The following is a 14,374-nucleotide window of genomic DNA, read 5'->3' as shown; positions in this document are numbered from 1 at the left end:
GTGTTTTTTCTTTTAATTTAATTTTAACAAATAAATTTTATTTATAATAATGATTTTTAACAATTATAATAATGATTTTTAAAAATATAAATTATACTTTTTAATCAGAAATAATATAATAATAAGTTTATTCTACGTATGCGTCTGCCACGTCAGCTTTTTATTGACACGTCATTAAAAAAATGACAACTCATCATGATTTGGACTCAAATTCTGTTTGGGGACTAAAACTGGGGAGAAACAAAATGAGGGGACTACTTTCAATTTTCACCTATAATAGGGGGACCAAAAGTGCAATTAAGCCTTATATTTTTTAATCAGAAATAATATAATAATGAGTTTATTCCACATAAGCGTCAACCACATCACCTTTTTATTGACACGTCATTAAAAAATGACAACTCATCATAATTTGGACTCAAATTCTGTTTGGGAGACTAAAATCGGGGACAAACAAAATGGGGGGACTACTTTCAATTTTCACCTATAATAGGGGGACCAAAAGTGCAATTAAGCCTTTTTTTAATTAGTCGAAATGATCCAAAATACCAAACAATGTCACACAAATTCAAATTGAATTTCATGAGTATGACTAAGTGCACTAAGGTAGATGCTAACGGAAACAAATCACTTTGATTTTGTTCTATTCTCTTATATACTTGTTGTCCCTAAAGATGATAGGATGATTGGTGATCTTTCTAACAATCTTATTTAATTGTTATCAAATATATTTAACAATGTTTATATAAGTTTGGGGTTTTTATAGTATTTTTGGTTTGTAATATGAAAATAGATGTCATTGGAGATGCTGTTGAGTGAGACAACATTAGAGAAAGAGACCAATTGTACTATAAGAAAACCGGCGATTAGCCACGGTTAATTAGCCACGATCACGATCACCGTAGATAACTTAAAAAATTTGTCACGGTTATGAACGTGGCTAACATTATAATAAGTGTGCTTCTCTCTTTCCCATTTTCGCTCGTTTTCATTTTCCCTTTTTTTTCAGATTCGCTCTTTTTTTTTTTTCTTCAGATTCCCTCTTTTCCATCTAAATCCCTAAAAATCCAGACTCAACAGTAACACTTTCATCTAAATCCCTAAAATCCTATTCACCATTGTTTCACCATCGTTTCACCACCGTATCATTGTTTCACCACCGTACCGTTTCGACATTCATACTGTTTCATGTCGTAACACCACCATTTCACTTCTACGCCACAATTTCGATCCATTCGACCCTACCTTTCACACTTACGTCATTATACAACATTGTAAGTAAAATCAATCTTTAAATTGGCAGTGAATGTGTGACCCTCTTGGAGCTTCTTCTTTGCATTTGATACGTTTAATTTCAATTTTGAATTTTTTAGGTTTCAATTTTTGGCAGCTGATACCAACAAATAAAGACTTGCTCTTTTCAGCTCCTTCTTCAGGTTCTGTTTTTTATCTTCAAGTTCTGTTTTTTTACAAACTTATTTGGTGATTATGTTTTTTAGGGTATGTCTTTTTATTGTGGTAGTTGGAGAATTTTGTGTTTTTGTTTTTAGAGTTGGGGATTGTTGAGTTTTTGGTGATTTTTTATTTTATTTTTTTTATATTCATTTCTCTTCATACCATAGTATGCCAATCTTTCACAACATTCATTTCCCGTTAAAAATGTTTCAAAATTCAACATCATATAGGTTCTTCATACTATAAGACTTCAATTATTCACTTGATCAAACTATTATATTCAAAATGAATATAAAAAGACATAATATTTTGAATCTTTTAATCTAAATAATTCACCAAATTACTGCTACTAATATCTATAATCCATCACATTTATCATTCAAATTAACATTAAGACAAACACAATTCATCACTGAATCAAGAATCTAGATCCTCTCTGCATCACTTGACAATCTACTCTCAACCAAAACAAATATTGTTCTTTAACTTATATCAACACCTTATGTGTCTCCTTTATCATCTTCAATAAGCTCTTAGTCATTATCTTTGCTAAACTCACCAATATTATCTGTAATTTCAACATTGTTAAAAACATTTCATGATAATATATGAAATTAACAAAATAATTAACAAATATTTCAACAATATATACTTTTCATAATTAATGCAACTATAAAAATAAATACTCAAACTATAGAGAAATTTTAGGCACTACGCGAAAAATAGGATTTTACAGCGCTTTTTTTAAGCAATTTACAGCGCTTTTTCAAAACAAAAAACGTTGTAGAATCGAGCGTTGTAAAAAGATACAACAACACTTTTTAAAATAAAAAAACGCTATAAAAATGTAGATATATATTGCGCGCGCTTGTTATGCACATTTTACAGCGCTTGTTTGGCATAGTGAGGACTTGAGAAAATCTTGCAATACTAACGGAGTATGTGAAACACAATCGGATTGTTGAGTTAATTACATAGATGTAAGAAATCATAATTGCGGAGTGCAATTTTAATTTCTCTTAATTGGGGTTGCGATCGAAACAAATCATACTAAACATGAACCAAAAAGCTTTTCAATTTCCAGTCTTTTTCAGGTTTTCTATTGACGTTAACGGTTCTATCTTGTGTATAATTTTCATCTTCTGCCATACTAACAATACATATTCCTTACTCGCCAGTTTTGTTTCACTCTGTTATCTTCAAAGAATCAGACCCCTACAAATTTCGTTTGCAGGCTTCTTGAAAAAACATTGGATACATAAGTTGAATTGAGATATGTTATATTCAAAATTGTTTTTTCCTTGTGGCAAAATGCAGCTATTGATATCCAAGATCATAAAAATACAAATCAGCCTTATGATAACAACACCTAAAAAAAACAATATATGCCTTTATATGATTAATACACAATCCACTTTCTCATCATATCAAAAAGGTAGCTGATTCATTAAATTGTAGTTAGCTAATTAATTTGTAGCTGATTCATGTTACAACTTGATCTAGTGAACATTTGTTTACATTATGCTTTGAATTGACAGGTTCTAATTCTCATAATTAACGAGTAAAGTTTATCTTGATTTTTGGACTACAAATGGAAGGATTGTGTTTTTTGTTGTATGCAAGAAAATGGAAGAAATATGATGCTATTTGGATTGTAAATGTAAGGAATGGATGTTTAGTGGATTGTTTTGCTTTTGATCTAGACTATTTTGATGTCGTCAACAATTTTTTTATGTTTCATTAGTTTATGTATAAGATTTTATAATGTTTGACTACTTTGATCAAATTTTTTTTGTTGGCATAAACTATTTTAGAAAGGTATGACAAAATCAGGAACATACCTGCAATTGATATTAAAAAAAATTATTTAGCCACGATTGGCCCGTAGCAAATGCGATAATAAAATATCTTTTCATTTTATCATTTAACACGATAATTGTGGCTAAAAATATGTTACCATGACTCTTTTAAGCATGGCTAATATGAATTTTAACCGTGACTAATAAATTGCGACGCCCAGCTACGCCACGGGAATGATTAGTGTGGCTAACTTTGTTTACCATGGTCAATTGACAATTTTGCTACGATTAAGAACGTGGCTAAGTAGTTTTTATTTTATTTTAGGGTTGATGTTGTGACAGAGGAATTAGAGTGAGTGTCATTTTACAATCTAATATTTATAAAAATGTGTCATAAATATGAAATTTCTTAATTTTTTTAATTTGAATATTTAATCTTATGAATGTTATGGCAAATTGCACTTTATAGGTGTCTATGCTGAATATATTTAGTAGTTTCTTGAAAGATATAGTAATGTAGGATCAATGTTTCTTGGACAACACTATATTCAATTTTGTATGTCTGTAAAAATAGAGTCATGGACATCCATTTTTGTATGACAGCAATGACTATATTAATACAAATAAATGATAGTTTTTGAATTATATAGAGGCTTATCTTCCACAATATTTTTTCTCATATGAAAAACTATATATTGCAATTTTAAAAGTGACATTGATGAAAGATTCGAAAATATTGATAAGTGATACTAAATGTTTAGATTCAGATATTATATCAAATATATTTTATAAAGAAGTATTTAAAAATGTAAAATAGATATTTTATAATATTCAGTCATTTCATATATTTATTGATCTTTTTGACATTACGTTTGTAAACTAAAATTGTTATATTATTGTTTTATGTTTACATATATTTTTTTTTTAAACCACTTATGCATCGTATGTGTGGATGTCTAATTAATTACCATTCTAGTATAATTGGAAAAGTATTTACTAAAATAAGGTGAATTGTATCCCAACTCAACTAACAAATGTCAATATTACAGGGTTGTATGTCTTGTTCTGTGTATAAATTCGAGACTTCACAATTGTGTGAGTTAATTACAATGGAATTTACTATATCTTATAAGACAAAAAAATAAAAAATAAAAATTAGTCGCAGCCAGAACTTAATGATAAGGTGATGTACCATAATAAAATTATTTTCTAAAGGTCAATTGAAGTTTGTGAGGTTATTGTGCTTCTTTAGTTTAGCTACATCTCATTTTGAAAGCACTAACATTATTTTTACTTAGAATCAAAGATACAGTTTCTCTATAATATAAGGTGGTTACCAACACCCCAAAATCTTTAAGTGGTTACGAATACCCCAAAATCTTTAATAAATTTTTAAAAATATTTTTTTTTAATTTTTTTTAAAAGATATTTAAATTATAATTTAACTAATAAAAAAAATTTATTTATATTTGATTCATTGTATACACAAAACGCTGACCTTTAGTCCTATGTAAATAAAATCCTCACTCTATTTTCGGGTAAAAAATGTTTACCACCAAATCGTGATATCTAGTAAAAATCGATAATTGTGGGGGGAAGAGCATCCACCATAATCAACATTTAAAACCACATGAATCTAGTCCACTACATAAATGAGATCGAACAATATAGACAATATCCATGTCAAACATGTATGTTTCAACAAAAGATCATCTTAAAATTCATATACTTTTTTCCAACTGAATATGCAATATAACAAACTTTTATAATAGGAAACATGTAAGCCAAAAACAATTTTATCTTGATATAATCGATGTTTCAATTTATAAAGAACTCACACACCTCTAGAAATTATTTATTGGCTTCAGATAAAGTAAGATAAAAACCACTTTTTATTGTGGCTTAATTGCAATAGAACTCCCAACACGATGCTTGTGACCGGTCCAAACCAACCTCCCAAATACATAATCAGTCTTAGGATTAGTTAGAGGCCTAAAACTTAAAGTCACAGTGAATTCTCTCTTTTCTCCTTTTTCCTTAAATTTTAGTACCTTAGGCTCAACTGACACTAAGACGTTGTCAGGTGCTTCAATGCGAACTTTGTATTTGCTTGGGTCACCAACATTGGTAAGAGTACGTGTAACATTAAGAGAATTTCCAATCTTTAAGTTGGGAATTGTGATTGTTGGATAATTGAAATCTACTATACTGAAAGATTTTGGACAAGTGTAAGGCTTGCCGTAGAACATGCTAAGATGAATATCTTTGTAGCCACGATTGCACAAATAGTTCATATAGTCTGTAACATTTAGGTCGTAAACAAGTCCAGGATTCACAGCACTATTAGGTTGAATGTGCCCTGCACCATATGCAAATGGAGTTGCATTTTCTAGTGACGGACTCAACACGCGCCTTCCATGATGATTGTGTTCTATTTTTGCTGCAAAATATATGAATTTGTTTTTGTATTAAAATTGTATAACAAATTGGAATCCAAATTCATATACATATTCTATAACAAAATATAAGAAATAAAATACATGTATTTAGTCATGGTTTGTACAAAATACAAATACTTTTTTTTGATTATATTTTGTTATAGAAGGATTAGACAAGGAAACAATCTAGTTTACCTGTAGTCATTATTGACGACTTAATAGCCGCTGGACTCCAATCAGGATGAAGAGCTTTGATCAATCCAACAACGCCAGCCACATGAGGACATGACATTGAAGTTCCCGACATAGCAACAAAAGGAAGTCCCGTCGACGTAGTATTAGCCTCACTATAAGCAGCAATTATATTTTGTCCAGGTGCCGTGATGTCGGGCTGAAACACATTAAACCAAAATTACAAAAACTAATCACTTGAAATTTAAATATAAGATAAGCCTAAAGGTGTTTGATAAAATAAAATAAAATAAAAAAACAATAAACCTTGAGGATTGTTGGGTCAAGTATATTAGGCCCTCTTGATGAAAACAAACTGACAAGTGGAGCAGGCTTTACACCCAATCGAGTTGACACTTTAGAAATAAAGGCCACGGGAGAGCTGCATCATATAAAATAAAATGCTATATATGAATAAAATAATGAAGAATTTATGAATCCTAAGCCTAAGCCTAGAGCATATGAATAAAACATTTACTTGGTGTGGTTAATGTAATTAAAAATGGTTTCGCCATCTTGAAAGTTAACCATTGAAGAAGGAAGCACATGAGAATAAGCTAGAAGTATATTCGGTACTTCTTTGCTATTAGCCAAAACCATTCCAATAGCACCTGCACGATCAACTTCAACACCTTTGTCACCTCTGCTAGCATTACCTCGAAGACATACCACTATTTTTCCTGTAGTTTTTTGTGGATCAAGAGATCCAGTATTGCAAAGAAGGCTAAAAATGGAAGAAAAAAATATTATAAGAGAGAATATCTAGGTAGATAAAACTTAAAGGTAAAAAAACAAGATGAAAGAAAAGTATTCTCACGCATCAGTATAAGACGCATTCTCAACTTTTGCATCAACAGCCTTTACCAAAGGGTAAAACTTACGAGGTGTCAAGAGGTCCTTTGAAAGGCTAGTTCCCTAACAATTAAAACAATGAATGAATGAATGTGATTGAATTAACATAACATAACATAAGATGATGTATTAAAATATACCTTGATTTTGATTCCGTTACCAAGAATAACCTTATTAGTGAAAGTTCTATCAGTAGTGCTAGCAGCAACAGTAAGTAACCATGGTTCGACGTTACCTACAGTTGAAGGAGAAGGTCCTTGGTTTCCTGCAGAACTAACTACAACAATGCCATTGGCAACAGCATGAAAAGAGCCTATGGAGAAACTATTTTCAAAAAATTCAACGGGCGAAATACCCATAGACAATGAAATGATATCAACACCATCACTTATGGCAGCTTCAAAAGCCGCTAAAATATCTGCTTCATAACATCCTTTTCCATCCACAATTGGCGGCCAACAAACTTTATAGGATGCAACTCGTGCTTTTGGTGATCCACCACTTGCTGTTCCTTTCCCATTCCCATTTACACTTGTTTCACCAACAAAATTACCTCCAGCTGTTGATAATGTATGTGAACCATGACCATGAAAGTCACGTGCACTATTGAATATTGATGCATTTGTTTTGTCACCAACACCTGCTAAGTACCCTTTGTAAAAGTATCTTGCTCCAATTAGCTTCCTATTTATTAATTAGTACAACAAATAAACCACCAAATTTACCCTAACTTCAAATCAAATAACACGATTACAAATATGCTTTAATTAATTTATAAGACGATTAACCTGTTGCAGTAAAATTTATCCGTATTATTTTGGTCAACATCGCAACTGCCACGCCATCTGGTTGGAATTGGACCCATTGTTTCATCGCTAAAACTCTTTGATTCAGGCCAGACACCTACCCAACTCACAAAATATTCCATAAAAGTTTAATTGAGTACTAATTACAATTACCATGAAATGAACTTAAAGAAAAACTGGTATTTTAGTGGAAGAAAAATTAAAAATTATGATTAATAACAATAAATAGTTAGAATAAAAGAAAATTTAAGATTTAATCATCATAGAAATGATATATCATACTTGTAGGATTCTGTTGGAATTAAATTGATCTAAAAATAAATATCTATAATTATTTTGATACACATCAAGAATGTCTAATCTCATTCTTTGATGTTTTAAGAAAAATATGGTCAATGTGTCGGTTACCAATACGCACATATTTTGATTATGTGACGGAAAATTGGATCGTCTTATAAATGACATGCTTGCATTAAAGAGTGTATTATATATTACCATAAAAAATAATGTCAAAGCATCAAAGATGAATTAATAATGTACGGGGTTAATTTTGGCGTCGAGTGATCAATTTCGAATTTCCCAGTGAGACAAGAGACAATGGATTTATTTCTCATCTGGCTATAAATATCTACATAATTTTTTACGACAAACAATAAATTTTAATACTATATTAAACAATCAAAAAATGTGAATCAAATCAAGAAAAGAGAATCATTTTGAAAAAACCTTTATTTTTAAAAACCTTTATGTGTAAAAATATCACATAGTAATATTAGCATCTTAATTATGTTGACAACGGTCACATTGAAAATCATACTAAAAAAATCTATATCAATAAAACTATGTTACAAAACCACTTCTTTTTTAAATTCTTTATTCCTTCTTTAAAACTTAATTCAAGCTCAATAAAGACGTATTCTTTAATGGATTATTGGACCGAGTCATTTTGAGAAAACTATAATAAGTTTAAAAGTGTTATATTTTAGTAGTGTAAATCAATTATTTTAATGGAAAATTCTTTAAGATTAAAAACACTAAAATATAGTTATCATTATTTTTTAACGTTAATTCAACCGACAAATATCGATTAGTGGTAAATTAATACCAATTTCTTAATTATCCATTTACTTGCTTATTTTGTTAAGAAGCTATTAGTGACAGTGACAACCTTTTTACAAATTATACATCATGTAGCGGTGGGTGAAAAAACATGTACTCCATCAAATAATTGAGATGTATATGGAAAACAATAACAATAACTATCAAACGGTTCAAATCATGTCTAATTATCAACTGCATAAAAAAATATATATAATTAACCATTCATTACCGGTGTCTATATTCCCAATAATGACATCTTCGCCTTGTGTCTTGCTCCATGCTGCGTTCTTTCGAATAAAACCATTTTTCCCTAATTCAAGAAAATCCCATGAATGAGTTGTGTGCAGTTTTAGTGCTCTGTTCGAGAAAACCGATACCACATTTGGATTCTCTGCACCAATAATTTATACAAAAAGGTTATTTAAAATTACTATACGATGCATTAATTATTTATATGTTTGATATAAATAAAAATAAAATGAAATTTATAAAGTACGTACTTGCAACCATTGCAGCTTGATCTTCATCAAGCATTGCGGCAAAGCCATTAAAATATTTACTATAAGAGTAGAAGATTGCTTCTTTGGCCTTCACGGTGCTGTTTAAGAAAAATAATCCCATAAGTTCAAATTGATTTTTCTACCAAAAAAATTCATGGCATGAGGTTAAATATCCTACCTTCCAACGTATGATCTAAGCAAATTACTGTGAGAGTTTGTGACAAATTCAGCATCAAGAGATGAAAGACTTGGACCATAAGAATGTGGTCCTAAGTATACAATGTAGGACTATAAAAAAAAAAAAAAAACAATTATATATTTCAAACATAAGAAAATGTTCACTTAATTAAAAAATTTACATAAAGAAAAATTTAAAAACAAAACTTACCTGTTTGATTGCTTGGGTGGGTTTGTGAAGCAGAAAGCAAAGGAGAATCAACAATAACGCATGACCAAAGGAGGAAGACATTGGTTTTCTCATTAACAGTTTTTGTTTTAAGATAATATGTGTGAAATATTTAAGCATTCTTCTGCTTATAAAACTTTTTCTTTACTGCTTGTAAAACCAAACTCACCCCCTCTCATAACGATTTGGTCTGTCTGATAGAATAATAGTTTTAAAGTGTAATAAGAGAGTGACAATTCAATCCATTCTATTTGATCTAAAAATAATTTATTGGATATATATAATAAATAGATTTAATGTATGTATAAAGTTAATTTAAAAAGTTTTATATTGTCCCTTAAGGTTGGTCATTAGAATTTAGGTGTCCTTAACGAATAAAAATAATAATATTTATGTAATTATTTAAATACTTTTTTTTTGTATTTTATATTTTAAAATTATTAATAATTCAATTGTTTAGACGAAAATAATAATATTTCATTTGTAATTTAAAATTTTAAAATAAATTAAATTAAATTTTTGTCCAAAAAAAGGATAGAGATTGAAATATTACTATTTAATTTATGATGTGAATAAGTAGATTTTAAGTAAGATTTTAACAATTTCAATTTGTTTCAAAATATTTCAATTTGACTTTTACAATAAATATAATGAATTTTTATTTATTTTTTTATCAATGGAGTTCCTTTTTTATTGGTAAACATACAATAATATAATAGGGGATTTCCCAAGTGATTACAAAAAATGAAAGGTAGTAAATTTAAAGATATTGTAGCAGATGCCATTGAAGAGTTAATAAATGGGTACATACTCACGTGATATTTTGTGATTAATTTAATATTAGACATTAATTAAATCTAACAGTTGTTATTAATATGGAGCATATCTAATAAGAACTTTTGTTTACTCTAATTTAAAAATTGAGAATTATTAATAGTAATTGATAAATTACAATTAAGATTAAAAAAATCCAACTAAATAGTAACGTGACTCCTCTCTTTTTAACCTCTATGATTTGCGAATGAACACTACCGTAAGTAAGGTGTTCACTGTCAAATCGATATAAAATAGAAATAAAAACTACAAATCAATCCAAAAAAATCGAAAGCTACACATAATCGAATATTATTTCATATGTTTAGATCCTCTCTAATAAAAACCGCACAAATTGAATCAGATTTCGAATTAAATTTTTAAAATCGAACTAACATGCATATATATGTAAATTTTAATACTTATTTATTTTTTTAAGAGTATTAAGTATTGAATAAATTTATTATTTGTTAGTTATCATTTTTATTAATAATACTTATTTGTTTAATTTCGTTTTATTTTACTATTTCATACATTTCAAACATAATCTATCAACGTTATTTCAAAATGTTAATTCTTTGTAAACTATACATTATATTTAACTTTATAATAAAAATATTCAATCAATATTTTATAATTGTAATTTCCATAATTGAAAATCAATCTAATTTAAATTGATTAGTTCGAAAAGGAATTTTTGTTTTAAATCTTATCCAAACCGAATCAAATGACAAATATTTTATGTTTTGAATCGGATGAGTTTTTCCCTCATCGTAACTAATTATATATAGATGTAATTCATATACACTATCAATGTAAAGAGTTTTTATACTATCATTTAACCAAAACAATTAAATCATTGTAAATGTATGACTTTTAAGTTTTATCATCACTTCTTCTAAAATCATGTTCTTAAATAATTGTGTTGTAGCGATAATTTAAAACTTTTTAAACTAATAATACCCGATAATTATAATATATATATATATCTATATATATAAAGAATGGATGCTTCAATAATGTTAACTAGTTACGTGAGTTAATATATAATTCGAATATTTATACAATCGAATATGACTCTACAGTCTCCCAAAATAAATCTTCCTCAAGAAAAAACTCCAAATAATCAATTTAAAGGATATATAGTCACTTGAATTTTACCAAAAAATATATTGTCCGTTGATGTAATTTCTTAGCTTGTACTATTTCATTGGCCCTTTTGAGACCTTTTAGCCGATTTTTATATCATGCCATGTGTGACAAGTATTATTTGTTCTGGAGTGGCCCGTACGCATGGATAATCAATTCGTTAATTATGAATTGGCGTCCGAAGATTTCACGGGAATAGGAGAGATGCAAGTAAGATTGGTTAATTAGATTTAATTAATTAGAATGATACGAAAACCCTATAAATAATCTTCAGTTTTAATTTTGGGATAATTGATATTAGCTAATGGCTAATCGATTAGGTAATGATCAGAAACTTAAAATAATTAGTAGACGACAAGTAATGGTTAGGACTTACATGAGGTTGATTAGTAATTTAATAGTTAAGGGTGGATAATTAATTACTTATAGGTACTTCACTAATAAGGATTAGATTAGTAACTATGATAAGTATGATGTAATTTTATGTGTTGAAAGTGTTTGAGATGATGATTATTGAGATTATTTATCTATATGATGTTTGTGTTTGTGATAATGATGATGAATATTATAGTAATGTATTTAGTTGCAAATAAAGATTAAGTTATGTTAACTATTAAATTATGTTGATGATAATTATTTCTTCTACATGTGTTTGTTGTACTATAATTAGAACATGTAGGAGTTGTGTAATGATAAAATCAAAGTAGAAGATTGAGGATATTTTTGGAGTATTATTGATAAAAAAAAATTTACGTACAGACAAGAAATATGTTGATGGCATTCTCCTCTTGAATACGGAATTACTCTTTTGTTAGTAATGGAAAAAAAAAATATGAAAAAAGCGAGTGAATCACTAGAACTATTGTAACTAAAAAAGATAGAGTTACTTTACTCTTCTATTGAATTCTATTTTGAATATAAATTTTAATGAAATGCGAATTGATTTTTCTTTTCTTTTTTTATAAAAAAGAAAGGACTATATTTAATTGAGGTTGTTACATTGAAAGAAAAATATAATAGATGAAAAAGAATTTGTTTTTTTATTCAGCATGGTGGTTTATTTATTTTGATAATTTTATTATATGAATTATATTCTACCACTTGCCGGAATTCAGTTTTCAGAAAATTTTAATTTTTTTATGATATCGTTGACAATCATAAAAAGACAATTATTCGCTTTTAATATAGTTATTTGTGCAACTATTTTATGATTAAAAAGCAAACTAAGTTTTTCTATTCATAAGGTAGTAAGTGGTTTTTCTACCCCTATTAATCCAAAATAAGTTAATTTATCATAAGTATGCATATCCTTCTAAATGTCGATTGCATTAAAAATGGGGAATCGTGACAATTGTCTAAAATCGCTACATTTTAGTGTATAATATGTCAGATTTTAGGACCGATCTAGTTTAGCTCCTCCACCAATAGATTTCCATGGATAATGTTCTATCCTTGGTCTATAGTTTAATTTTTATTAATTTTAGAAAATTTCAATCAGAATTCCAAGGGTAATACTTATGTCCATGTCTTACTCTTGTATAGCTAGTAGTATCCATATTCATATTCTATCAATTAATTTTATTATATTATGTTCCACGTTCTACAGATGTGCAATTTTGGTTGAAAGCCATGGGAATCCCCTGCAAATCTTGCAAACAATTCTGCTTGCTGCTAATAAACACAAGGGTCCCTCTTATGATGTGAATTAGTAGATTTCAAGTAAGATTTTAACAATTTTAATTTGTTTCAAAATATTTTTTTCATGAAATGCAAAAACTAAGTAAATAATTAATATTATTCTATAAGATGTGTACCAGAAAAAACAACGAAATATCTAATGATTTCTAATTCTTCAAACAAAATTTCTCCATTAAAATTAGAAGAATTGTCACATTTTCACAAGTTTCAAAGTATTTACATCATATTTTAATTTAAGCTATTATCAAAGAATGGTATAACCGTTAATACTAGACAAAATTAAAAATATTATCAAATAAAGTGTGTTATACAACTTAAATTTTCTATTAAGTGAGCAATTGTTAATTTTTTATTTGAATACATCTTTAGCTATATAATTTTTATTTCTTAATATTTATATATCTTGACTAATATTACTGAATTAAAAATTAAAATTAAAATTGGTGTCTCTAAAAAATTGAGGTCTTGATCATTTGCTCATCTCAACCGCCCTTAGAGTCATCACTACGGTCAATCACAAATATTGAATCATTATAGATATTTAATTTTTATAATAAATATAACGAGTTTTTATTTTTTTTTTACCAATGGAGTTCCTTTTTTATTGGTAAACATACAATAATAGAAAGGAGCTTTCTCAAGTGATTACAAAAAATGAAATGTAGTAAATTTAGAGATATTGTACCAAATGTTATTAAGAGTTATTAGATGGGTACATACTCACGTGATATTTTTTGTGATTAATTTAATATTAGACGTTAATTAAATCTAACGATTGTTATTAATATGGAACATATCTAATAAGAACTTTTGTTTCTCTAATTTAAAAAACGAGAACTATTAATAGTAATCGATAAACTACAATTAAAATTAAAAAAAAAATCAAATTAAATAGTCACGTATCTCTTCTCTCTTTAATTTCTATGATTTGCGAATGAACACTACCATAAAGTAAGGTCACTTCCAAATCGATATAAATTAGAAATAAAAATTATAAATCAATCCCAAAAAAATCAAATATTATTTTATATATTTAGATCATCTGTAATGAAAACCACACAGATCGGATGAGATTTCGAATTAAACTTTTAAAATTGAACTAAACCGTATATATATATATATATAT

At 28.0% G+C, this 14,374-nt stretch overlaps 1 protein-coding gene and 1 long non-coding RNA gene across 2 annotated transcripts in view; one reads left to right on the top strand and one right to left on the bottom strand.

Annotated features, from left to right (window-relative positions):
- Positions 1–4,950: 4,950 nt before the first annotated feature.
- LOC101513266 (subtilisin-like protease SBT5.4) lies at positions 4,951–9,831 on the bottom strand. The gene is made up of 11 exons (XM_004515756.4): positions 9,571–9,831; positions 9,361–9,470; positions 9,183–9,280; positions 8,912–9,073; positions 7,564–7,678; positions 6,916–7,459; positions 6,741–6,838; positions 6,402–6,647; positions 6,191–6,305; positions 5,888–6,083; positions 4,951–5,694 (listed from the first exon to the last, which is right to left on the bottom strand). Exons 1-11 carry the CDS (start codon positions 9,706–9,708, stop codon positions 5,147–5,149), a joined length of 2,370 nt encoding a protein of 789 aa, XP_004515813.2. The 5' UTR covers positions 9,709–9,831; the 3' UTR covers positions 4,951–5,146.
- A 2,976-nt stretch (positions 9,832–12,807) lies between these two features.
- Positions 12,808–14,374, top strand: part of LOC113784674 (uncharacterized) — a 6,094-nt gene continuing 4,527 nt past the window's right edge. Inside the window, exons 1-2 of the long non-coding RNA XR_003470785.2 lie at positions 12,808–13,058; positions 13,157–13,269. This is a non-coding gene — a long non-coding RNA (uncharacterized lncRNA). The remainder of the gene's footprint in view (positions 13,059–13,156; positions 13,270–14,374) is intronic.

Source organism: Cicer arietinum, chromosome 7, assembly GCF_000331145.2.
Source record: "Cicer arietinum cultivar CDC Frontier isolate Library 1 chromosome 7, Cicar.CDCFrontier_v2.0, whole genome shotgun sequence".
NCBI classification, from domain to species: domain Eukaryota; kingdom Viridiplantae; phylum Streptophyta; class Magnoliopsida; order Fabales; family Fabaceae; genus Cicer; species Cicer arietinum.
This window is presented reverse-complemented; position numbering and strand designations above follow the sequence as displayed.

Coding starts and splice junctions, on each gene's coding strand:
- LOC101513266 (XM_004515756.4), bottom strand. CDS start 9,708: ATGCTTAAATATTTCACACATATTATCTTAAAACAAAAACTGTTAATG. Junction 7,679..8,911: donor TATTGGGAATATAGACACCG/GTAATGAATGGT, acceptor TGAGTTGGGTAG/GTGTCTGGCCTGAATCAAAG. Junction 5,695..5,887: donor GTCGTCAATAATGACTACAG/GTAAACTAGATT, acceptor TATATTTTGCAG/CAAAAATAGAACACAATCAT.